General features: G+C 33.7%; 1 protein-coding gene across 1 annotated transcript; it reads left to right on the top strand.

The window, feature by feature from the left end:
* Positions 1-9,260: 9,260 nt before the first annotated feature.
* Positions 9,261-11,749, top strand: LOC104249454 (alcohol acyltransferase 9). Its single transcript, XM_009805884.2, has 2 exons — positions 9,261-9,772; positions 10,650-11,749. The coding sequence occupies exons 1-2, from the start codon at positions 9,344-9,346 to the stop codon at positions 11,598-11,600; spliced, it is 1,380 nt and encodes a 459-aa protein (XP_009804186.1). The 5' UTR covers positions 9,261-9,343; the 3' UTR covers positions 11,601-11,749.
* The last annotated feature ends 12,909 nt before the right edge of the window (positions 11,750-24,658 follow it).

The following is a 24,658-nucleotide window of genomic DNA, read 5'->3' as shown; positions in this document are numbered from 1 at the left end:
TTTTCCTTTTCTGCTTACTCTACTTGAAATTTTAGCCTGCTGTTAGCTTAGAAAAGCATGTTTAAATGACTTAATTGCTTTATTGGTTAAACTGCCTTGATTGTATTATGTGAAGCATGTTAGGTTAGAATTACCTATTTTACTTGGTATGAAATTGAGCTTAGTTAAGTATTTTTTGTGTGGTTGCTGTGTGTTTTAACTTTGGGACTACGGGACGGCATCCCAAGAGATTCCTTGTACGTATTTATGACTTGAGCCGAGGTGCGGGATACCGAGAGATCCCTAGCACGTATATTAAGGATACCAAGAGATCATCGGGATACCAGGAAATCCCTAGCATATTGAGGATACCAAGAGATCTTCGGGATACTAAGAGATCCCTAGCATATATTGAGGATACCAAGAGATCCCTGGAACATATTGAGGGTACTATGAGATCCTCGGGATACTGAGAGATCCCCGGTTAGTTGCTTTGTGAAGAGTGGTATTCCTTGTGATTGTTTTTGCCTTTGTTTCAGTTGTAGTTATCTTTATTATCATGTTTTAATTCTTATCATTATCTTTCAACTATACTGCTTTATCTTATATTGTCACACCGTATATTTTTTATTTAATATCAGTAGGGCTCTAATCTTCCTCGTCACTACCCGACCGAGGTTAGGCTTGGCACTTACTAAGTACCGATGTGGTGTACTCATGCCCTTTCTGTGCATGTTTTTCATGTGCAGATCCAGGTACCTCCATGCAGACTTATCAAGCTTGAGACGAGGCATTTGTAGAGACTCCGAGGTATATCTGCCGCGTCCGCAGACCGAAGAGTCCCTTTCTACTCTCCCTTTTAAGTATTAGCCCTTCTGTATTTTTCTTTCCTTGTTAGATATTCTGGAGTTAGATACTGGTAGGCATTCAAAGGCTTGTGTTCATGAGATTTCGGATTTTGGGAAATGTATTAGTTTTTGAGAGTTGATATTGTGTATGCCGAGCGGCACTTTTAAACGCTGTTTTATTTTACTATTTTGGTTTTTAATTATTTTCTTCTGCAAATTGGTTTGTTTTCCGCATTGTTAGGCTTACCTAGTCGTAGAGACTAAGTGTCGTCACTATGATTCACAGAGGGCGAACCAGGATCGTAACAACAAGTAAATTGACATAAGATCGGAAATGAGATGTTACATCACGTATTTTCGTACATTGAAGTTGCATTGTAAGTTAATCGACGTAAGTTCGGGAATGATATTTATTTTGGGATTATAAGTATTACGCTATTTCAAAAAAGTGATAAGTTAATTTGTGAAGATGAGAGGGTAAGCGGATCGAAGAAAATGAATTTCGTCGAAGTTTGTCATTTTGGGATAAAATACGGCTCGAGCTAAAATACCTGATATTTATGGGCTTGTGCCATACAAGATACCACATGACCATGGTAGTGAAGTATATGAGGTATGTTAAAAGTGAGTAGTATTTTAAGTAAGTGGAGATAATTCTTAATTATGTGGGTAATTAATTAATTAATAGGTAATAGGACATTACCTAGTTAATTAATAAATTGTGGTTGTCTTTGGATAAAAGACAAAGGTTTTTTGGATAAACCTTATGCTTAACGTGGCAGAAACCTAATCAAACTTAAGTGACACATCAAATTACTTGATAATGTGTCATTTTAAGGTCTTAGTCATCACCTTAGTGGGGCCCACACCCACTAAGGTATAAAACTCTAATTCATTAAGAGATGGATTCTCTTAATGAATCCAACGGGTAAAATTCAGGTTGGTAACGATCCCGTGCAGAACATTTCATATAAAATTTTACTGCGTAATAGCAATGGGATTTTGTGATTCTAAGGAAGTACGGTTCAATCTTTCCCAATAATATCATACGAATTTTTTCCTACTCCGATCCATCATTATGTGTTGTCGCAATTGACGTATGTTAGAGGGATTGTCAAGAGAATTGACTCAAGTATGTTTAGGCTATCCCTTCTTTCCTTTTGGCATGATCCAAATGATACAAATGAAACGAGCAAAATACACAACTTTCATAAATGACTCTAATCATAGAAATACTAGGGGTGTCTATATTCTTGATTCCCCATGTGAATTGTTATAACATCTTTTGTTCATGGGTCTCAAAAAAATACGTATTTGATAAAGTTTATCTGAAAGGCATATGGATTTTTATGGTATTCCTAGAAAATCTTATTAACGTATCTCTTATGCATTTCATGCATTTATACATGTACATTGACCCATGACCAGATGACATTATATACGCGTATATATGTATATTATATTTATATGGGATATGGGAAAAGGTTATAGCGTTATATATGCACCACCACCTGATCAGCTGGTATACGTTGATGATTTTTCCCATAGTGACTGAGATGATATGATGGGATGCCCTCAAAGGCTTGATGATATTATGAACACATGCACGACATGATATTCATACGCATATGCATGACACTATAAGTATTTCATGATTTGCAGAGTTGTCCAGACTTATAGGTTGAGTCATGTACTCTATATTTCTTCCATGTCTTTTATGTACTTATTTATGTGCCTTACATACTCGGTACATTATTTGTACTAACGTTCCTTTTGCCTGGGGACGCTGTGTTTCATGCCTGTAGGTCCCTATAGATAGGTCAAGAGTCCTGCAAGTAGACTATCAGCTCAGCGGAAGATGTTGGTTAGTATGATTTAGACTTGTATTTTTTTGGTATGGTGGGACTCTGTTCCGACCCATATGAAAATTATGTCTTCTAAAAGGCTTGTAAATAGATGTCATATACGTAAAAGATTGTATAGCCTTGTCGGCCTATGTTCAGTATACGAATGGTTATTTTGGTCTTATAGGCACGTATGTCTTTTATATAAGTTGGTATCACATGTTGTATTCTACTTATCTCACGGCAGCCTTCCGGCTCAGTTATCTATAATAGTATGACATGAAAAGATATGTTATGTTGGTATTCAATTGAGTAAGGTACTGGGTTCCCGTTGCGGCCCATCGGTTTGGGTCGTGATATTTGCATGCTCTCTGAAGTTCCCCACAGATGCCCCACCTGGCACGGCGCCCCATGTGGCACGCCTATGCAATTTTTACAGAGTTCTTATCCTAGTTCGCACAGGAAAAGGTATTTTCATCTAGGGCCGAGCCTACTTGGTATAAATACATGTAAAAATAATTTTTAGAGGATTTTGGACATACTTTAGGACAAAGGAGAGCACATAGCCGTCGTGGAGGCCGGAATTCATCAGATTCCATATTTCTTCCATCAAACTTAGTAATCTTTACGTTTCTTTGGATGAATTGTTGTTTTGATACCATGTCTATGTAGATCTAAACTTCACGTTTTAAGGTTGTGGTTGTCATGAATATTGAAGTTCATTAATTATATTACTGTTAATTCTAGTTATCATCTTTGGTTGTTTCTCTAATTATGTGTATAATTGCTTAATTGTTTGACCAGCAGTTGAGTTCTATTTGCTAATTATGCTATGTTTGGGAAAGTCGTGTTTAGATTAGAGTAGAATTAGATAGAGCTTGTTTCTGAACCCATGGCTCGGGGAAAGATTTCGCTGTTAGGATAGGAATATACCTAACAGTCTTGCTTAGTTAAAAACCGCATTATATTCGTTTATGTTAGACTCAAAACCATAGGAATATAGGGTTGATATATTGTGGATAGACGGATAGTACTGTGGAAACATGCTATTTATATAAACGATCTGGTCAACTAGTAACCAAAGATAATTCGGATCAACATATGTAATTACGAACTCAATAGGACTGATAATCGACCACAACTCTGGAATTTTATCTCCCTTGGTTACGTATTTAAATTTCGAAATAGTAGTTGTAATATAAAAACCAAACTTTTGATTATCTTGGACATTAAATTAATTTTGCTTAGTAACAATTGATTTAAGTCTTTGTGGATTCGATATTCGACTTTCGAATCACTTTATTACTTGATGGTCACGTATACATGTGTGTACTCGAGGAACCAACACTAAGTTTTCAATATTATCAATATCTTAAGCTCTCTGAGTGCCCTTACTCCAAGCCCAGTAGTCAAATTGATAATGGGCTTTACCCACAAAGTTCAAAATTCTTATCAGTTGGATTTTCTCAAGTGGCCATTAGCAATGTATCGTATTTATTTACTGTCATAAAGAAAATTACTTGATATAATGAAATTATTAGTTTTTTGGTTTAGAGCTGAAAATTACAAGAGAGTACTTTGGAAGTAAAAACAAACTCGTGAGTTTTTAATGGCCTTTTTCCTAATTCTAAAAAGAGATGAATAGTGTAGTGTAATTATTCCTTTTTCCCTTCTGAACCAAACATTACTTGATTGCAAAGAGTTCACATGATAGGGATAGTATTTATGTTTGTATAACATCTATGCAGATTATCACACTAACACAGAAAGATGACACATCAATTAGGAAATATGGGCCGGGTCTTAACTATAGTAGAGCCCTCAGCCAAAGCCCAATTATCTAGGCCTATTCAAATCTCGGGCTAATCAATATTTTTGGTAAAAAATAACACGGTATAGCCAGTTTCCGGACTGATTATTCAAAAATAGTCAGCGTTTACCAAGTCAATGAAAAATAGCCACTATTTTGCTGTAACAGAGACTGGTCCAGCATAATATACTGGAGTTCGATGCACCTGTGTATGAACCCCAGCATATTATGCTGGACCGGTATACTTTGCTGGCTCCAGTATAATATACTGGAGACTGGAGCACCGGTGCTCCAAACTCCAGTATATTATGTTGGACTAGTATACTTGCTGGAACTCCAGTATATTATGCTGGAGTTCTAGTGTACTTATGCTGGAACTCCAGCATAATATACTGGCGTATTTTCCGGATTTTGAACAGTGTTTTTGGTCAAATTTATCTTTACATGAAAAGTGATTAAATTTCGATTATTTTTGAAATTGGGCTATTTTTGAATGACCAGTTGTAAATCTGGCTATTTTTGAATTTCACCCATATTTTTGTTATTTGAAGTCGGGTGGCAGTAATTAGCATAGGGTATTATATTTTTAGCCAACTCCAAAAATTATTTTCATTCAGTAGTCAAAAAAGTATAAATTTATATTATTTTTGTATATAACATACCAAATGTATATTTTGAAAGCGGCTATACAGTATCATTTTCCCTACAAATAAATACAAAATTGGCTAGTTGGCCGAAATGATTGCAATCGCTGGCTAAAAAATTATAAAATATATATATTATTTATATATAATATACATATATAAAAATATATATTTTGTTGGCTATTATTTTTTAGAGCGATTAAAAAGATACCTTTCGCTAAAAAAATCTATTGCTGGGATATCAGAATGGGATATTAATTGATTTGGTGCTGGATACTTTTTTAACTACACTTAGAATTTTGAAATAGTTGACGAGACATATTGATCCTCTCTTTTTAGTTAGAATATTGTGGAGAAAGAAGAGTGAACCCATTCAAAAAATATCCAATTCCTAATAAAAGTTTAGTCAAAATCATATCTTACTGCGATATTCGCAAGCTTTGAACTTAGAAAAGAGGTTTATTCTTTTAACTTCCTTTCCTCCTCTAAGTTCATTGAAAGTAAAACATTACTTTTGGACTGGTTAATTTATTCTCTCTTTTTTTTATTGCTAATAATTTATTGTCAAAAAGTAGTAGTTTGACAATAGGACCATTATTTTTAGCTCATATACTGGCATATTCTGCAGTTCTCCTTGTCATCATTTTCCTTTCGGTGACCTTGGGCAATGTGGCTAGTACTTTCTTAAAAGTTTAATTTTTATACCGTGATAATTATAAATAATCGTTCATGAGTTGTGGAATTAGTAATCTAAAAGATAAGGTATATTAATTGATATAACAATTAAAATTACATTATCAGTTTGAAAAAATTGTACTATCAATATTATGTAAGTGAAAACTTTTTTTAAAGAGTGAATTAGGAAATAGGTGGGTTAGCGTCAAGGAGGCCATTAGCTCCATATTAATTAGTGCACTGTTATTAAAATTGCGCATCTTAGTGGATAGACTGTCTTGTCGAGAATAATACCTTATGATTAAGATAAATATAAGAGTGCAGTCCACTTTTTAAATTATTTTATCCTTTGATTTTTTCTGTTATTGTTTTCTACGTAAGAAACAATTATAATTCTCGTACTATGTATTTTCTAAATAATACTAATAGGAACTGAATGAGGAAAAAGGTAGAGAAGAGTAATAGAATTGATTAAATCAATTTGTGAAAAACACAGAGTGCGTACAATACAATAATAATTCCTTTTCTAGTTCGACATCAAGACAAACTTGTTGAGTCAACACTCGAAATAAATTAATATGGAATAGGAAATTATTTTCTTTCTCTTTTTTACCGAATATCGAATGAGTATGCGTTGACAACGTTAAAGATGCGTTTATATTATATCATGAATTATTAAAAATAAATTGGTGGAATGTCTTTAGAAGGAGTTTAGTTAGAGTGCTCCTTCCATTCTATTCCTTCTTATTTTATCAACGCACTTAGCTACTTTGGTATTACCCTAACGTAATCAAACCTATTAAGGTTATGCTCATGACTTATCACTTCGATATGGTTTCTAGTTACTTCTTGCATCTAACAACCAACAAGGATGGTGGTGGAATGGTAAGTACTCATTTATCCTTAATCAGAGGTTTCGAGCTCGAGTTCGGGGTATGAGATCGCATTTATTATGGAGTGTTTTAACTCCCCAATATGGGACTTTCCAATGTGAATCCGAAATTTAGTCGGACCCCAATACAAATACCGAACACCGGATAAAAAACTAAAAAAAAAATACCAGATCATCTAGAGACTACTGTAAGGTCAACGTCATTAAAGATTTGCGCCTACGTTTGCTCCAGGAGATTTTCTTCTTTGTTCTTACGTGGAAATACTTTCACGTTTGTATTTTTGGCAGTGGACATGTAATAGGAATAAAAAGATGCAGTCTACTCATCATTCTTGATGCTTCTTGAGTTCTGTTATACTTTTTTGGATCCCCTTTACTTCTTCACCGCCTGTTCTGGTATCATTTTCTTGAAAAATTATTATATCACCATACAGTAATTTAAAACAAATTATGTTAATTATTTCATTATTCACACAAACACTCTAATGACTTATGGATCAGCTACTCTGCTTGAAGAATAGCTTCACACATTGGAATATAATCTAATCTTGTTTCACATTTTCATGTATCTACTCATTAAAAAGCTCTTTTATTACGATTCTCAAAATCATAATTTGTTGATATACGATGCATATTTGGATGATATAATTAGTGTTAGAACACTAAAATATATATACTCCAAATGTCTCTCCGCAGCACTAATTATATGTGCTACAGAACTAGAATAATAGAATTTCTTTTGCCACTTCATGTAATGAATGGAAAAAAGAAACTTTCTTTGAATTCCTTGGCAAACAATAAGGAGGAAAGGACCGAAAGGGGCAGGTCTAATAAATAAATGCACAGGCATGAGCTCACAAATGTGGGGCTAGAGACTAATGACAAGCTAGAGAATATACATATATTTATTTTATCTAATTAAAGAGTGACATATACTTGTGGTTTACACATTAGATTTGCACTCCATCAGCAAATTAAAGTCACTAGCCATCATATATATAGATCCTAGATTGCTTACTCATTACCTCGTGTCAACTATGGATAGGTTGCTCATTAATCAAGAATTCATATATACATATTAACTAAAGGACACAAGATCAAATTTCTATAGATAAAAACTACTACGTGCAAATTCTAGCTAAGTTGGTAAAATGAATTACTTACAAATACCCTTGATAAAATTATGGAGTACCAATTATTCTATCAAAGTTATAATACTTTTTACCTTGCGTTTAACTTCTATATATACTAGACATTACATAATGATTTTGCATTATCAAGTCATAAAAAATAAACCACGGATAATCGATCACATAAAGTGAAATTAATAACCTAAGGGATCGTTTGGTTGGGTGTATAAGAAATTAATACATAATGATGTGATTAGTTATGCTTTGATTATTTCTTATTGACAATTTATTTTGGTACATTAAAGGTTTTGAAATGACAGTTTTGTCTTTATACATGCTTATCCTTGTATTAAAAATCATGTTATTGTTAATGTCATGGTTTGCTATGTATGAGAATAGTACTGAATTACTTGTATAACTGTTACAAGTATTAGTTATAAATATATTGAAAAATACTATCAAACAAGTGATTAATAATATCAAAGCTAATATATGCATTATTTTTTCTAATATAACCTAGCAAGATGCGGGAAGCACAACTTAGGTGGTTTGGTCATGTGAGGAGGAGGAACACAGATGCCCCGGTGAGGGAGGTTGACATTGGAGGGTCTACTAAGAGGTAGAGGTAGGCCAAAGAAGAGGTGGAGAGAGGTGATTAGGCAAGACATGACGCCGCTTCAGCTGACAGAGGACATGACCCTTGATAGAAATATACGAAGATCGAGGATTAGGGTAGTAGAGTCAGTAGTCTAGAGTGTTCATAACAGTAGTATTGGCACGCAGTCTCACTTTCTGTTGGTAGTAGGTTTTTATGACTAACCATTGTTTCCTTTCATTGTTGATCACCTTACTATCTTGTTGTTTTTATTCTGCTTTTATATGACTTTTTGGTATTGTCTCTTCTTCTCTATATTTTCATTAATGGGTGTTTATGTTTTCCTCAGCCGAAGGTCCACTGGAAACAACATCTCTATCCTCACAAGGTAGGGGTAAGGTCTGCGTACACACTACCCTCCCTAGATGCCACGGTATGGGATAATATTGGGTATGTTGTTGTTGTTATATATCCTAGCAAACAACCCCTAACTGTTATAACAAATTAAAATATATTAATAACATTCAAAATTTATACTTTTTAGGTAAAGAAGTTAAAAAAAATTGACCACATGTGAAGAAAGACAAGTAAGGGGGAGAGAATGTGGGAAGCACATGTAACTGCCATAAAAGCATGCAAAATAATGGTAGAAAAAATTCAAAAGTGTGAGCTCATATATAGCAAGAATAATGAAAGCTTCACTTTTTTGTAGTCTTACTCTTTGGGGAGGAATCTCTCATATAGTACTTTCTCTACTTTCCCCCCACCCCCACCACCCCCACCCCCAACAACCATATCCAACCATAGATCTTTAACTTGTAATCCACTTTATAAAGCACCATCCTTTACTTAGATCTTCTCCAAAAACCTTATTCTTCCATTAAAATTACCTTCTTTAACTTTCTCTCCTTTACTTAAAAACAACCATGTTAGGCTCAATAGAACTCCCAGATTGTGTTTATTCAAAAGAACCTATTTTCATAACTCCCATTAGCCCAACACCAAATCACTCCCTTTATTTATCAAATCTTGATGATCAAAAGTTCCTTAGATTTTCCATCAAATATCTTTATCTTTTTACTAAGTCCATAAATTTGGACAAGCTTAAATCTTCTCTTTCAAGAGTATTGGTGGATTATTATCCTTTAGCAGGGAGAGTAAGAAAATGCCCAGAAAATGATCACAAACTTCAAGTGTATTGTAATGGAGAAGGTGCTATATTTGCTGAAGCATTCTTGGATTTAACAGCTGATGAACTTCTTGTTGTTTCTAATAAGCCTGATAAATCTTGGAGGAAATTATTGTATAAGGTTGAAGCTACCAATTTCTTGGATATTCCCCCTCTAGTTGTGCAGGTTAGTTTCTAATTTAGAGTTTATAACTTTTATAAGTGGGCTAACAGATCATCATTAAAGATGACTATGGATAATCGTACATAATAATAATGAATTTTAAAAATAAGACACCTTAGTTGTTATAACAAGTAACAACTTAATATACTCTGATAGTGTAATTTTTTTTTACTACAAATGTGCATAAGCTGAATTGTTTTTCTTTTATTTTAATTTTAACATTAATTCCTTCTATATATTGTCTTGCCAATTGCAAGGAAATAGTGAAACATACCTCTTATACGTACCACTGAGCGTCTTTTAGCATGAAAAGTTGATATGTGTGTTTTAAATTAATAATTTGTACGAGTGTATTGTTCATTTTAACTTGTTCAGCATCGGGAAGTTAACTACTTTCCCCTTTAAGAAATTAAAATCAATTTAATTTTCGTTTTTTAACAAAATGGCACATATGGAACGTGACTAGAATACGGTATAACAGTACATTCATATTTGAAAGTTGCATTGCTAGGGTTTCAAGGGGACAAATCATAGCAAAAGTCACAACATAAACTGTATCAAGAGACATATCTTACGTGTATATACCAAATTTTAAAAAAACTTTAAAATTCTAACTTTTTTTCCTAACTGTAATATCATGAAAACGAAGCCAATAAATACTTTAAAAAATAATATTGCAAGGAATTGTATGGATAAATCTTTGGATCCGCCATAGAAAACGACTTAAAAAAGATTGTCACTCTACGCATCTTTCGCATTGGCTAATTTCTCCCTTTTGTTCCTTTCACTTAGTTTTGGTTGGGTGCTTTTTCTTTTAACGTCATTCTTTTTTCATAAAAGACGAAAATACCCTTCCTCACCCACTCTGCTTCCATTACAGGTAACAAATCTCCGTTGCGGGGGTATGATCCTCTGCACCGCCATCAACCATTGTCTATGCGACGGCATTGGCACTGCTCAATTCTTACATGCCTGGGCCCACTTTACTAAGGACCCCACCGGTAATTTACCAATCACCCCGTTCCATTCACGCCACGTGTTAAAACCCCGTGATCCTCCACAAATTACCTCCATACATCCAACATTCACGAAAATACCCCTTGATAGACAAAATTCCCAATTTAGCCTCAATCTTTTCCAATATTTACAATCCCAACCAATCACCCCTGCATCCATAACATTTTCACAGTCCCAAATTCTTCACCTGAAAAGACAATGTTCACCCTCGGTAAAATCCACCAGCTTTGAGGTTCTAGCTTCTCACACGTGGCGTTGTTGGGTTAAATCCTTAAATTTACCATCCTCCATTAACGTGAAGCTCCTATTTTCTGTGAATATTAGGAAGGCAGTAAAACCAGAATTACCAGAAGGGTATTATGGGAATGGATTTGTGCTTGGTTGCGCTGAAGCACCAGTTAAGCAAGTGGTAAATGGTAACTTACAAGACACGGTAAAATTGGTACAAAATGCTAAATCTGAATTAACCAGCGGCTCAATAAAATCAGTAGTCGACTTGTTAGAAGATAAAACAGTAAAAACTGATTTATCTGCGAGCTTCGTTATTTCACAGTGGTCAAGATTGAGTTTGGAGGAAGTAGATTTTGGTGAAGGGAAGCCAATTCAAATGGGTCCTTTAACCAGTGATATTTACTGTTTATTTTTACCGTCAGTGGGTGAATTTGATGCAGTTCGAGTATTGGTTTCTATGCCAGAAGGAGTTGTGAAGAAATTTGAATATTACATGACTGAACTTTGGGACGTAAGTGATGTTAATGGAGATGTAATTAAAGGGCATCTTCATTTGAAAAATCCCAAAATGATTTCTGCATGAATTTTCTTAGGAAAATTAATTTCAGTTTCTTTTTATTTCCTTTTTTGAATGTGTTCTCTAGTAATTTGTCACCAGCTGCAATTTATTGTATAGAGTGTGAATGTATATTTGTTAAAAGAAATTGTGAATGCAATGATATTCTACGTCCAATTACTTAAAATCTTTCAAATATCAATCTCTAAAGAATTAGACTAATAGCTAGAGGCGAATTTAGAATTTCTAAAACATGAGTGTATCACTAAAGAAAAGAAACAAAAAAAGTACTAAGAAGGAATTGATCGATCCCTATTTCTATGAATAAATAACTTAAATAATATTAGATTAATTTTAGGAAATATGTATATAAAATATATAGTTTGAAGGTAAAAGCTTCAATTCACAACAACAACGACCCAATATAATCCCACAAGTGGGGTCTGGAGAGGGTAATATATACGCAGACCTTACCCCTACCCCGAAGGGTAGAGAGGCTGTTTTCAGGAGTACAACAACATGAGTGTAACAACAAAAGCTTCAATTCACGTACACCTTTATTTAGCTAGGTTAAATCCGCCCCTGAATGGCAGTCTTCTTCTTTCTTTTCTTTTTTTTTGGTTGAAAAAATATACTTAAATTTAGAAAATTAGACTAAAGAGATTTTCTTTTTTTGGTTGCAAAAAGCATCTTTTAGATGGACATCAATTGATCATGAAACAAAAATTGTGTCCTTATTGGTAGAAAATTGAAGTTAAGCAAACCTTCCACAAGATCCAGAAAACAATTGTACGTTCCCGTTGATGTCCTATGTAAAGTTCGTATATATACTTATATATTTGTGCATCAATGGATTAGTTTCTACATGTTAGAGAACTTTATGCAATGTTTTTATTTTCACATTCTAATAGTTAAATTCCACCTCAAGTAAATTATGATAAACTTATAATAACTAGACAGTAACTAAATAATGTAGTGATTATAGAGCACGAAACTCAATTGTATCACATTATCGTATGACAATCGATCGATCAATATGACCAATGCAGAACAAACACTTGTATGATCATTGCGGTAAATGTCTTGTAAGATCTTTCAATAACAATGTGGAGATAAAAATTTACATGCATGTGATGTTTTTACATAAACCAGCATAACATTTGCGTATTAACTTTTATTACTTAATTATGATTAATTTAAAAAATATATTCTCATCTTATTTTATCACATAATTATGATAAAAAAAAATTATTTTAGTATAAGCATCGCATGTGAGTAAATATTATCCTTTTTAATGTAAGTGGACAACGAAGAGAAAGAGCCCGTTTGGACGTAAGAAAATTTTTATTTTTTTGAAAAATTTTCATATTTTTTTGAAATCGGTGTTTGGCCATAAATTTTAAATTTTCATTTGAAGATGAATTTTGGAATTTTTTTGAAAATTTGAAAAACTCCAAAAAACTGTTTTTTAAAATTCTCACTCATAAAACTTCAAAAATAACCTAAAATTATATTCATGTTCAAACACAACTCTAATTTTCAAATACCATTTTCACTTGAAATTTTTTTTCACTTCTTTTCCGGAGTTTTACAATTCTTATGTCCAAACGCCCACTTATCATTAGCGTGACTTTTTGAGAGATAGATTAATATCATATTCGCTACCATTGATAATAAAGAATAGCTAGTACATACAATGCATCTCTGTCTTTAAAAAAATGGAGGGAATTAATTGGAAAAGAATTAAGATGCACCACTTATACAAGTTGATTTTTTAAAATTGCTTTTCAAATTTATCTTCTCCAATAGCAGCTATGTTTAGGCATAAATGGAAAAGAATAGTGGCAAGCTGAATCATTATATTTGGTCAACGATCATAAAAAAAAAAAAAAAAGTACGGAGTTATAGTTCCTAACTTCATTATAGTTAGCATAATTAATAAAGTATAATTACTTTTTTGGTAAGTGCTATTATATGATATTATCCAAAAGGGATACGACCGCTTGTAAATCTCAAAGGACGGGTTAATACTGAATGATTAACTACACCAGAAAAATTAGAGGGCAAAATGACACTATATAGCCGCTTTTAAAATAATAGTCGAAAATTGTATATTTATTGTATATATTTTGTGTGTATATATATTATGCATGTTATATAAAAAAAGTTATACACTTTTTCGCTACCAAATATAAATAGTTTCTGGGACGAGCTAAAATTGATAATACCACAAAATTAGACGCCTCTAAATGTTATTGATTGGTTGAAAGAAAATTAGCCAAAACTCAAAAGCTTATCTCTTGAATATACTAATCTATTAATTACTATCGATTAAGCCCCAAAATTAAAAATGTTTGACCTAAATTATACAAAACAAACACATTATCTTGTCGAAAAGAAGATGCTTTCTTCAAGATGTCAAAGGAATCAATGCACACATTTATAATTGGTGAATCAAAGATAAAATTCCTTTTCCTTAATTAATTAATTAATTAATTAAAGGGAAAGCAATTAGATATGAGTTTTACCCACAAAAGTCAATGGCATGATTATTACAGAGGCGGATACAGAATTAAAATTCTATGGATTCAAATCAATTATATTTTTAAAGTTATGAATTGATATCTATTACGTGTCATAATTTTAGTAATTTTTTACATATAAATTTATACTCCGCATTGAAAATACTGGGTTCAGTTGAACCCGATACCAAAGGGCCGGATCGCCCCCGGCATGATAAGGAAAAGTAGAAGACAATGATGCATGGGAGTCTAGTGTTCAATGGTGGGACGGCAGTATATCAAAAGATATCAAAAGGAATAATGCTAGTACAATATTGAGATATAGAAAAATGTCACAAACAATTAATATATTTATACTAGAATACATTATGAGAATATGATGATGACTATATATATAATCATACCCATAAGGCCACGAGTCCACAACTAGACTTGCTTTTTAGATCCACATGAAAGATATTCATAATCTATTTGTCCAAATCTAGGATTCCAAACGTGTGGCTTATTAGGCCTACACTCAGCGCATGCTCCCATTTTTTTTTAGTGTGATTTGACATTTGTAACATTTTTCACTCGAGAAAAATAGCAGGTATTCGATAAAACAATGCGCATAGACTTATTTTTATGATTGTTGATATTCTCAACATTTTCTCGTTGAGAGAGGTAGTAAATATTAGACAAAATAATTGAGGTGTACACAAATCAATTTGAGCATTATTTATTATAAGTTGAGATCGAGTGAGAAGTTCTACTACTAAAGCAACACCCATTCATCGCGCTTAATTTCTACTTAAGCTTAGAAAATGGCATGAGACTAATTTGCCCCTTAAACTATGGTAAATATTCTATTTTCAGTGGATATTTTGTATGTTTGACGAAAGATAAAACGTTAAACTATTGGACGAAGTTATAACTTTAGCATCCTATGATATACTAAATCATTTGTAACTACAATTTTGCCTTTAAGTGAAGGAAGTATAAAATTAAACAAAAGAGAAAAAGTGGAAATGTAAAAGTTTCTTAAGGAACTAAAATCTAAAAGAATTAATTAAGAAAGAGAATTGAATAATCTCCTCCAATACTAATGGAAGAAGTACACAAATAGCCATTTTTAGGGCTGCTATTTATGAATTAGTCAGTACTTATTTTGTCCTGAAAATCTTAACTTAAGGAGTTTGTGTCCTAAAAAATTGAATTAGAAAACTAAAATTCAGGATACACTGCTAATTTCTAAATAGTAGCCCTCTAGAATGTCTACCTAGTGTAAATTCTACAATATTAATGGACTTGGAATCAGGCTAAAAACAAATGATGACTATGTTGGGAATAAAAAAGGGGCATTTGAATATATACCTGCTTTTTAGGTCATGTTTTAACTTATATCCGTTTTGCAAAAAAAATTACAAGTGTACCCACTTTTCGCGTAACTTCAGGCATACGGGCCTGAAGTAGCAAAGAATTTTGCCAAAAGTGTAGCAAAACTTCAGATATTTTTGCATGAAGTTTGGCTTGACTTGCAAAGGCAATCACGCAAATTTCAGTTCATAGTGCACATGGCAAACTTCAGTTCAATAAAACAACAGCATGTTTTGGCTGAAATTTTTGTTTGTAATTGCTGAACTTCAACATTCTAATAGCTGAAGCTTTGTTCTGTACTTGCTGAACTTCAGCATGTTTTAGCTGAAGTTTTGCAAATTGAAGCTTTGTTCTGTTTGTGATGAGCTTCAGGGTTGAAGTTTGTTTTGTATTTGCTGAACTTCAGCATTCTAGGAGCTGAAGTTTTTGTTTATATTTGCTGAACTTCAGCATTCTTAGAGCTGAAGTTCTAAAACAACAATGAATTTAATAGATCATGATTAGCAGCGATTGATGTTGTTCATTTCAAAGATTAAAGAATAAAAAATATTTTCAACATGAAAACAAGTTACTACAGATAAATTAGAACCAAAAACCAATGTGCCTGTAAAGCTAAAATATCTAAGAGGCTAAATTATTATGAATAAGACCAAACTGAACATAATGGGACAAATAGATATATATGAATCATCAAGCTAGAACGCATAACAATAGCTCAATCTTCAGCATTCAGAAAACGAAGGAGGAGAAGGGGCATTTGCATTTATACCCACTTTTTGGGTCACGTTTTATGTGACGACCCGACCCATCGTCCATGAGTTACTGTCTCGTTCGTCCCATTTTCTGCTTCCTCATATTTTATTGTCGGTATTGGGTGCATTAGAATTTATTTGGAGCGATTTTGATAAGAAATGAGACATCTAGTCTCTTTTAAGAAGGTTTAAGTTGGAAAAGTCAACCGGACGTTGACTTATGAGTTAGAGGGCTCGGATGTGAATTTCGACGGTTCGGTTAGTTCCAGGAGGTGATTTGTGACTTAGGAGCAGGGCCGAAAGTAATTTTGGAGGTCCGGTGTTGAATTAGGCTTGAATCGGCGAAGTTAGTATTTTGGCGAATTCCGGTTGATAGGTGAAATTTTGATCCGGGTGTCGGAATGAAATTCCGAGAGTTGATGTAGCTTCATTGTGTCATTTGGGATATGTGTGCAAAATTTCAGGTCATTCGGACATCGTTTGGTCGGGTTTTTGATCGAACGTGTGTTTTAGAAATTTTAAAAGAACTTAGGCTTGAATTCGATATAATTTGATGATTTTGGCATTAGTTGAGGTGTTTTGACGATTGGAGCAAGTTTGGATAATGTTTTAAGACATGTTGGTGCTTTTAGTTGAGGTCTCGGGGGCCTCGGGTGTATTTCGGAAGGTTAACGGATCGATTTAGACACGAAAAAAATAAAGTTGTTGCATTTTTTTACAGCAATGTGAACAGTAGTTATGAACAGTACCCATGAACAGTCCCCCGTAACAGTATCCGTGAATAGTGCCGTGAACAGTACCCGTAACAGTATCTGTGAATAGTGCCGTGAACAGTACCCCGTAACAGTATCCGTGAACAGTACCCCGTGAACAGTAACACAGGGTGAACAGTAACACGGGGTGAACAGTAATTCCGAAAAATTCTGGGCAGAATGTTTACATTTCATTCGCGAAAAAACACTCCATTTCTCCACCATTTTTAGTCATTTTGAGAGCTTTTGGACGGGGATTGAAGAGAGTTTCAACTAAGATCGATTGAAGGTAAGTTTTATGAGTTAAATACATGATTTTATTGAAGAATCATCCTAGAAATCCATGAAAACATAGCCAAATTATAAGAAATTAGGGCTTGAGATTGAAATTTTAAATTTGGGATTTGAGGGGTCAAATGGACTCCGATTCTTGTGAATTTGGTATGTATAGACTCGTGGCGAGATAAGGAACATTTTGATGTAAAAATTTCTAGATTTCAAGACATGGTCCCGGGGCTTGGGTTTTGCAAATTTCGTGATTTTTGATATTTTTCGAGTCTTTTCGATTGAGTTATATTCCTTTAGCCTATTGTGATGTATTCGTTGTGGTTTTGGCCAGATTCGACTCGCGAGGAGGTCGATATGAAAGGAAAGGGAATTGCAGAGTAGTATTTGGCCGGATATAGGTGAGTAATAGATGTAAATGATGTCTTGAGGGTTTGAAACCCCGGAATTTCACATCGTAATACTATATTGAGGTGACTTGCACGCCGGATAACGGGCGTGGGGTAGAGCACTGTTGGGGATTGTGACTTGGTCCGTCCCGAGAGATATTTTACTACATTTTTTGTTGAGACGTATACTTTATTATTGTGAATTGGGCTTGTTGCCATGTTTGGGGCCTTGTGCCGACCTGTAGAACCCTTAGGGGATTTTTGACTGGTTTTCCTCACTTATTTTGTTAAAGAATTTATATCCTCAGTCATGTTTCCAATTGTAGGCTTCTTGCCAATTATTTGAATCCTTCAGGGATTGATATCACTGCTTTCGCATATTTTGCATATCATTTGACCTCAGTCCAAGGTTTTAAATATTGTTTTGCAAACTCAGCCATCTTTCTAAGATTTGAAAATTTAAATGATATTTCTAAATGATATTTCGGGCTGAGAATTACTGTTTTACAAATGCCCAAGGGGCTTATGATGATTTCTGGACTGAGCATGGATCGGGCTGCGCGCCGCCGCAGTGTTATATTGATATTGAGGCCGAGAGCCTAGTTGATTACATTGATATTGAGGTTGAGAGCCTGAGTGATTATACTGAGATTGATATGAGGCCGAGGGCCTAGATTTGATGCCACGAGATGGCTTGATATTGCGCTTGGGCTGTAGGAGCCCCTCCGGAGTCTGTACACACCCCCAGTGAGCGCCGTCGACGATAAATAAATATGGATGGCTCGGGCTGCACGCCGCAGTGGGTACCAGAGGGTACCGTCATATGCATTGCATTGCACTCATGCATTTATTCTTTATCTGCATTATCTGCCATAATAATTATGTGCTCTTATTTCATTGACTGGTTGCTTTATACTGTTCTGAGCCTGAGGGGCTGATACTGTTCTGAGATACTGAGCCCGAGGGGCAGATTTCTACTTATTATTTTGATACTGAGCTCGAGGGGTAGATTTCTAATTATTATTTTGATACTGAGCCCGAGGGGCAGATTTCTACTTATTATTTTGATACTGAGCTCGAGGGGCAGGTTTCTAGTTATTATTTTGATACTGAGCCCGAGGGGCAGATTTCTACTTGTTGTTTTGATATTGAGCCCGAGGGGCAGATTTCTACTCGTCATTTTACTACCAAATTACCTGCTTTACTGGTTTAAAAGAAATTTCACATGATGTTTCACATAATTGTTATTTTAAATGATTTCACTACTTCTGTATAGAATGTTGTGTGCCTTAACGTGTTTTCTTACCTTCAGTCATTATTTATATTTATTACTCACTGGGTCGGAGTACTCACATTACTCCTTGCACCATGTGTGCAGGTACAGGTATTCCTGAGGCATAGAGCGAGTTTTCTGCTGTTCAGTTTTCATCGGAGTTATCGAGGTAGCTGCATGGCGTTCGCAGACCCGTTTTCTCCCTTATCTTCTGTTATTTATGATATCTTCAGACTTTATTCCTAATTCCATACTTTGTAGAATTTTAGTAAACTCTGTAGTAGCTCATGACTTGTGACACCCCGGTTAGGGCTGAGTTGGGTTGGATTTCCGTATTTTATCTATACTTTCCGCTATTGGATATTATTAAACCATGTTTATACTATAATTGTGTTAATTAATTGTCTTAAAAGAATGAATTGGGTTGAATGGCTGGCCTTGTCTTCATGAGAGGCGCCATCACGACCAGGTTCGGGAATTGGGTCGTGACATTTTAACTTATACCCAATTTGCAAAATAAATTACAAGCATACCTACTTTTTGCGTAACTTCAGGGCCTGAAGTAGAAAATATTTTTGCCTGAAGTGTAGCAAAACTTCAGATATTTTTGCATGAAGTTCGGCCTGACTTGCAAAGGCAATCACGCAAACTTCAGTTCATAGTGCTAATGGCAAACTTCAGTTCAATAATACAACAACATGTGTTGGCTGAAGTTTTAGTTTGTAATTGCTGAATTTAAGCATTCTAGTTGCTGAAGTTTTGTTCTGTATTTGCTGAACTTCAGCATCTTTTAGCTGAAACTTTGTTATGTTTGTGATGAACTTCAGTACTGAAGTTTGTTTTGTAGTTGCTGAACTTCAACATTCTAGGAGCTGAAGTTTTTATTTATATTTGCTGAACTTCATCATTCTTAGAGCTGAAGTTCTAAAATAACAATCACATATTGTCATTAAGATCCAGTTGCTAACTACTATTATTGTATATTTTAGCCTTAGAATAATTGAATTGTCAGGAAATTTGAAAAACAATACTCTTGTAAAATAAGACCATTAGTAAAAGTAACATCTTCACCCAATGCACAGGGAATCAAGTCGTGCTTTCATGTTTCAGTAGCAATTTAACACTACAAGAAAAGTGCTGATTACATTGGGTATAGGTTAAATAGGGGCGACCAAATAAGGCGCCCGTCCAATGCTTAGAATAAAAAATTGGAACGGATCAGATAGAATTTTGTTTTTCAAGTCGTGCTAAAGAGGGCTTAATAAGCTACTCATTGGGCCTCAATGAAAAATCTGAATTACTATATAGATATCCAGCGGGCCATTTTCTATGGATTGCTTAGTGTTTAGAGCAAAAGCCTTAGTGCTATTGTAGTTTTTAGCCCATGTTTTTCTGCAATGGCCTTTACAAACCAAGCCCATAGTAGTTCAGTCCGCAACCAATCATTTGGTTCCTTCAAATTTATTGAAAAAATATTTGTATAGCCGCTCTCAAAATAATATATATATATATATATATATATATATAGGGAATAGAAAAAATAGGATAATAAAAAACCAAAGGGATTTAGACAACATAGTAAAAATACTAGATGAAATAGAGATAATAGGTGAAAAACCTTTAAAATATTGGGAAATAATAAAATTATGTGTAAGTTAGACATAATAAATCCAGAATAAATAATCAAAACAGCCTCATTCAAATTTATTAAGAAAATGACATTGTATAGCCGCTCGCAAAATAATATACACACACAGAAATTTTGCAGTTATCGGACATAAATAATTTCGACTGCGGGCTAAAATTGTGTTCATTCACGCACACTATTATCACATAGCTAAAAGGAAAACATCCATTATCGCATATGATTTTCTTTTTAAATTTGTCGGTTCCAAACGATTAATTACATCTGTCAAACCAATTTTAAAGATTCAGATAATTAATTCCAAATTTTAATTGGCCATGGTGTATAGCTTACACGAATATGAATCATAGGAGTTCTTAGTAATGTAGGTTCAGTAATTGCGTTTTAATGAACCATTATATATATTAATCAACTAAAAAGCAAATGTACTGTTGATAACTTGAAGCATCGCGTTACCTTAGAATTTCGAAAAGTTCTCTAAAATTGCGCTCTCGTAATGAATTGAAATTGCAATGCCATAGACTACTATGTCAGTCGAGCTAGTCAGCTTTTGCACATCTCGATTAATCCACTTATCCTGTTATCTTGTCAGCATATGTAGTAAATAATTCTGTTCATCAAAGCTCAATCCAGCAACAACGACCAGTTATAGTTGCGCAATCACACGTAGTGGACATGTTTTCACTCAAGTCTGAAAAACATCATACCTTAGTGCATGCAATTTATGTCTAGATGCAACTGGAAAACAATCTGCAGAGAGCAACATCTCCGCAGGATTTCAGGCTTTTGACACCACTAGAGATTTCTTGTAGACTTGTAGTGGACATGTTTTTTCCTTCCTTAATTGCAAGAATCACTTCTTCAAAACTATGTCAATCTCTTTATTTTTACTCTTTTTATAATATCGTTTTGAAATTAATTATTCTGTGTAAACGTTGGAATATTATTGCTTTTCTGTGGCCAATGCGTACGTGAAGATACATCCTACTCGAATTCCTATTAATAACAACTCTTTTAGAAACCCTAATATGCACTAATGACTTCAAATTAAAGTTTTGTTTGAATAGATTTCCACCCAAGTCCTACAATTTTCCTTGACAAGAAACGTGCATTTCATTTAGAGAAGAAATTCTTTTGGTCAAGGACATGGACAGGACATTTGGTCAAGAGGGTCTACTCTTGAAAGGCTATGAACTGAATTATTGCTATACAATATCTTTAATTGCCTTTAATTTGTTGTATATATTTGTGAAAGCGAAATTTGTTGGAGGAATGCTTCATTTAACTTAACGAAATGAATCTTTGTAGAGTACAAAGTTGACCAAGATGAGCAAGACGACGGACCCTACACTAGGACGTGGATCGATCATGGCGTTAATAGACTTCTTCGTAATATAATGTAAACATAATTATATATTTTTAAAATATAATTACGCCTTTAGGTAGCGTCTCCCATCAGAAAAGATAATACACCACAGAGTGAGAAAACCATTATCCTATAAATTAATCGTTTGATCACGTATTGAATATAGGTCTTAAAAGAGGCAAAAATATGAAACTTCTTGTAGATTATCAAATCAATAATTAGGTATTTTTGATACAGAAAGCAAGAAGAAGAGACGGGACCCTACTGTTGGATTTCATTGCTCTTTAATTTAAGGCAAAATACCTTAAACCACCCCTAAATTTGGCTCAGATTATTAGTATCCTCTCCGAACTATATCCGATCTTAATTACCCTCCTCAACTTGGCCTTTTGAGAGTCATTACCCCCTTAAATACTGATGTGGCAAAAAGTGTGGGTACACTAGCCTGTCACGTGGATTTTTCTATATATGTGGCATTGTTTTTGAAAAATAAAATATATTTTTGCATTTTTAAGAATATTACTTTTTTAGATTTTTTTCGAATATAATTTATAATAAAACTTGGATAGAACTACATTATTTAAGCTAAATATTTTTATTTAGCCAAAAATAATAATGTTTTAGTTAATCTTTTTTTGAATTTGACCTGAAAATAAAAATTTATACAATTGAAATAAATAGTCAAGGCATCTAAAAGTTATAAAAGATACATAGTTTGAAATTAATTATTTTGGTTATAATTTTTTATATAGCTCTAAATATATATATATATATATATATATATATATATATATATATATATATATATATATATATATATACATATATATTACAGATTTTACCTAAAAAAATAAAAATACACAGTTGAAATAAATAGTTAATGCATTAAAAGAAGAAATAAAAAAAAATGTACAATTGCAAGAAATAAAACGAATCACTTGCATTATACTGCAATTGTACACTCTTTTTATTTCTTCTTTTGATGCAATGACTATTTATTTCAACTGTGTATTTTTACTTTTTAAGGTAAATTCTGTAAAAAAATATTTTTAGAGCACCGTAATTTAGAGCTATATAAAAAATTATAGCCAAAATAATTAATTTCAAACTATGTATTTTTTTATAACTATTTAGATGACTTGACTATTTATTTCAATTGTATATATCTTTATTTTCAGGTCAAATTCAAAAAAGATTTAACTAAAACTTTATTACTTTTGGCAAATAAAAATATTTAGCCTAAATAATGTAGTTCTATCCAAGTTTTATTATAAATTATATTCGAAAAAAATCTAAAAAAGTAATATTCTTAAAAATGCAAAAATATATTTTATTTTTCAAAAACAATGCCACATATATAAAAAAATCCACGTGGCAGGCTAGTGTACCCACACTTTTTGCAACATCAGTATTTAAGGGGGTAATGACTCTCAAAAGGCAAAGTTGAGGAGGGTAATTAAGACCGGATATACTTCGGAGAGAATACTAATAATTTGATACAAGTTTTTTTTTGCCTTAATTTAACAATTGAGAAAGGCATATATTCTCCAGACTTCAATGCTTTGTCTTCTTCTCAAGACACCCCTTTAAATCCTGCAACTTTAGACCCTCCTTTTAAGGGCTTTTCCAAATCTGTGTAACTTTGAGTTACATAATTTAATCGTTTGAGAAAAAGTTGTCTTCAAATATTATACACTGTTGTGACCAAAGCCAAAAGTATTGGTCTTTGGGTCAAAGTGATTCTTTTCACTTTAGATACACCACACCAATATATCTTCCTTTACGAATCAAAAAATATAAATAAAAGTATTATAGCATTAGAGGCAGAATTTGTGCTGAGGGATTTTCAAAAAGGAAAAGTTAAATTTTTTTAAAAACGGTGGCCAGGGGTAATTAAATCACCAACCACACTGTCACGATCCGAATTTCCTACCATCGGAAGGTGTGATGGCGCCTACTAATGTGAGCTAGGCAAGTCAGACCTTTAATCTAATTACTTCATTAACCAATTATTTCTTCTTAACAAATATAAGACGATAACGTGGTAACAACGGAAATTCAAATTTAAGCGGAAGACAAAAATAAGATTTATGAAAACTGCATCTATTACAAATACTTAAGCCTTAACCACCCAAAACCTGGTGTCACAGTGTCACAGACTGTCTAAGATTACTACATACAAAGTCTGAAGAAATAACAGTACACTGTTTTTTAATAAAAGGAAAATGAAACACGAAATAGGGACAGAGGGAGACGCTAGGGCCTGCGGACGCCTGCAGGTCTACCTTAGGTCTCCGGATGGACTAAAGGAAGCCTCCAAGCTACTGTCCAAAAGCTGCTCCGGGATCTGCACATAGTCCAGAGTGTAGTATCAGCACAACCGACCTTATGTGCTGGTAAATGTCCAGCCTAACCCCGACGAAGTAATGACGAGGCTAGGACCAGACTACCAAATAAACCTGTGCAGTTCAAATATATATACAGCGGAAAAGAAATACAGAAATAAACAAATAAAGATAGGAGGGGAAACATGCTTCGGGGAATAACAAGTAAAATAGAATATCAAGAGAATTATAAAGGAATCAAAATCAACCACTAACAAGAATAAGGAAAACAAAGGCAAATTTCACTTTCTTTTCACATCTTGTTGCAGGCGTGCAACCCGATCCCATTTCATGTATCTCGTGGCAGGCATGCCACCCACTTTCATTTTATATATCTCGTGGCAGGTGTGCCACCCGCTCC

Source organism: Nicotiana sylvestris, chromosome 4 (genome assembly GCF_000393655.2).
Source record: "Nicotiana sylvestris chromosome 4, ASM39365v2, whole genome shotgun sequence".
In the NCBI taxonomy this organism is placed as follows: domain Eukaryota; kingdom Viridiplantae; phylum Streptophyta; class Magnoliopsida; order Solanales; family Solanaceae; genus Nicotiana; species Nicotiana sylvestris.
Note: the sequence above shows the minus strand (reverse complement) of the source record. Positions and strands in the feature narration are given on the sequence as shown.

Excerpts from the sequence above, each read along its gene's own strand:
- LOC104249454 (XM_009805884.2), top strand. The coding sequence starts at position 9,344 with ATGTTAGGCTCAATAGAACTCCCAGATTGTGTTTATTCAAAAGAACCT. Across the intron at positions 9,773-10,649 it reads TTCCCCCTCTAGTTGTGCAG|GTAACAAATCTCCGTTGCGG; the intron begins GTTAGTTTCTAA and ends CTTCCATTACAG.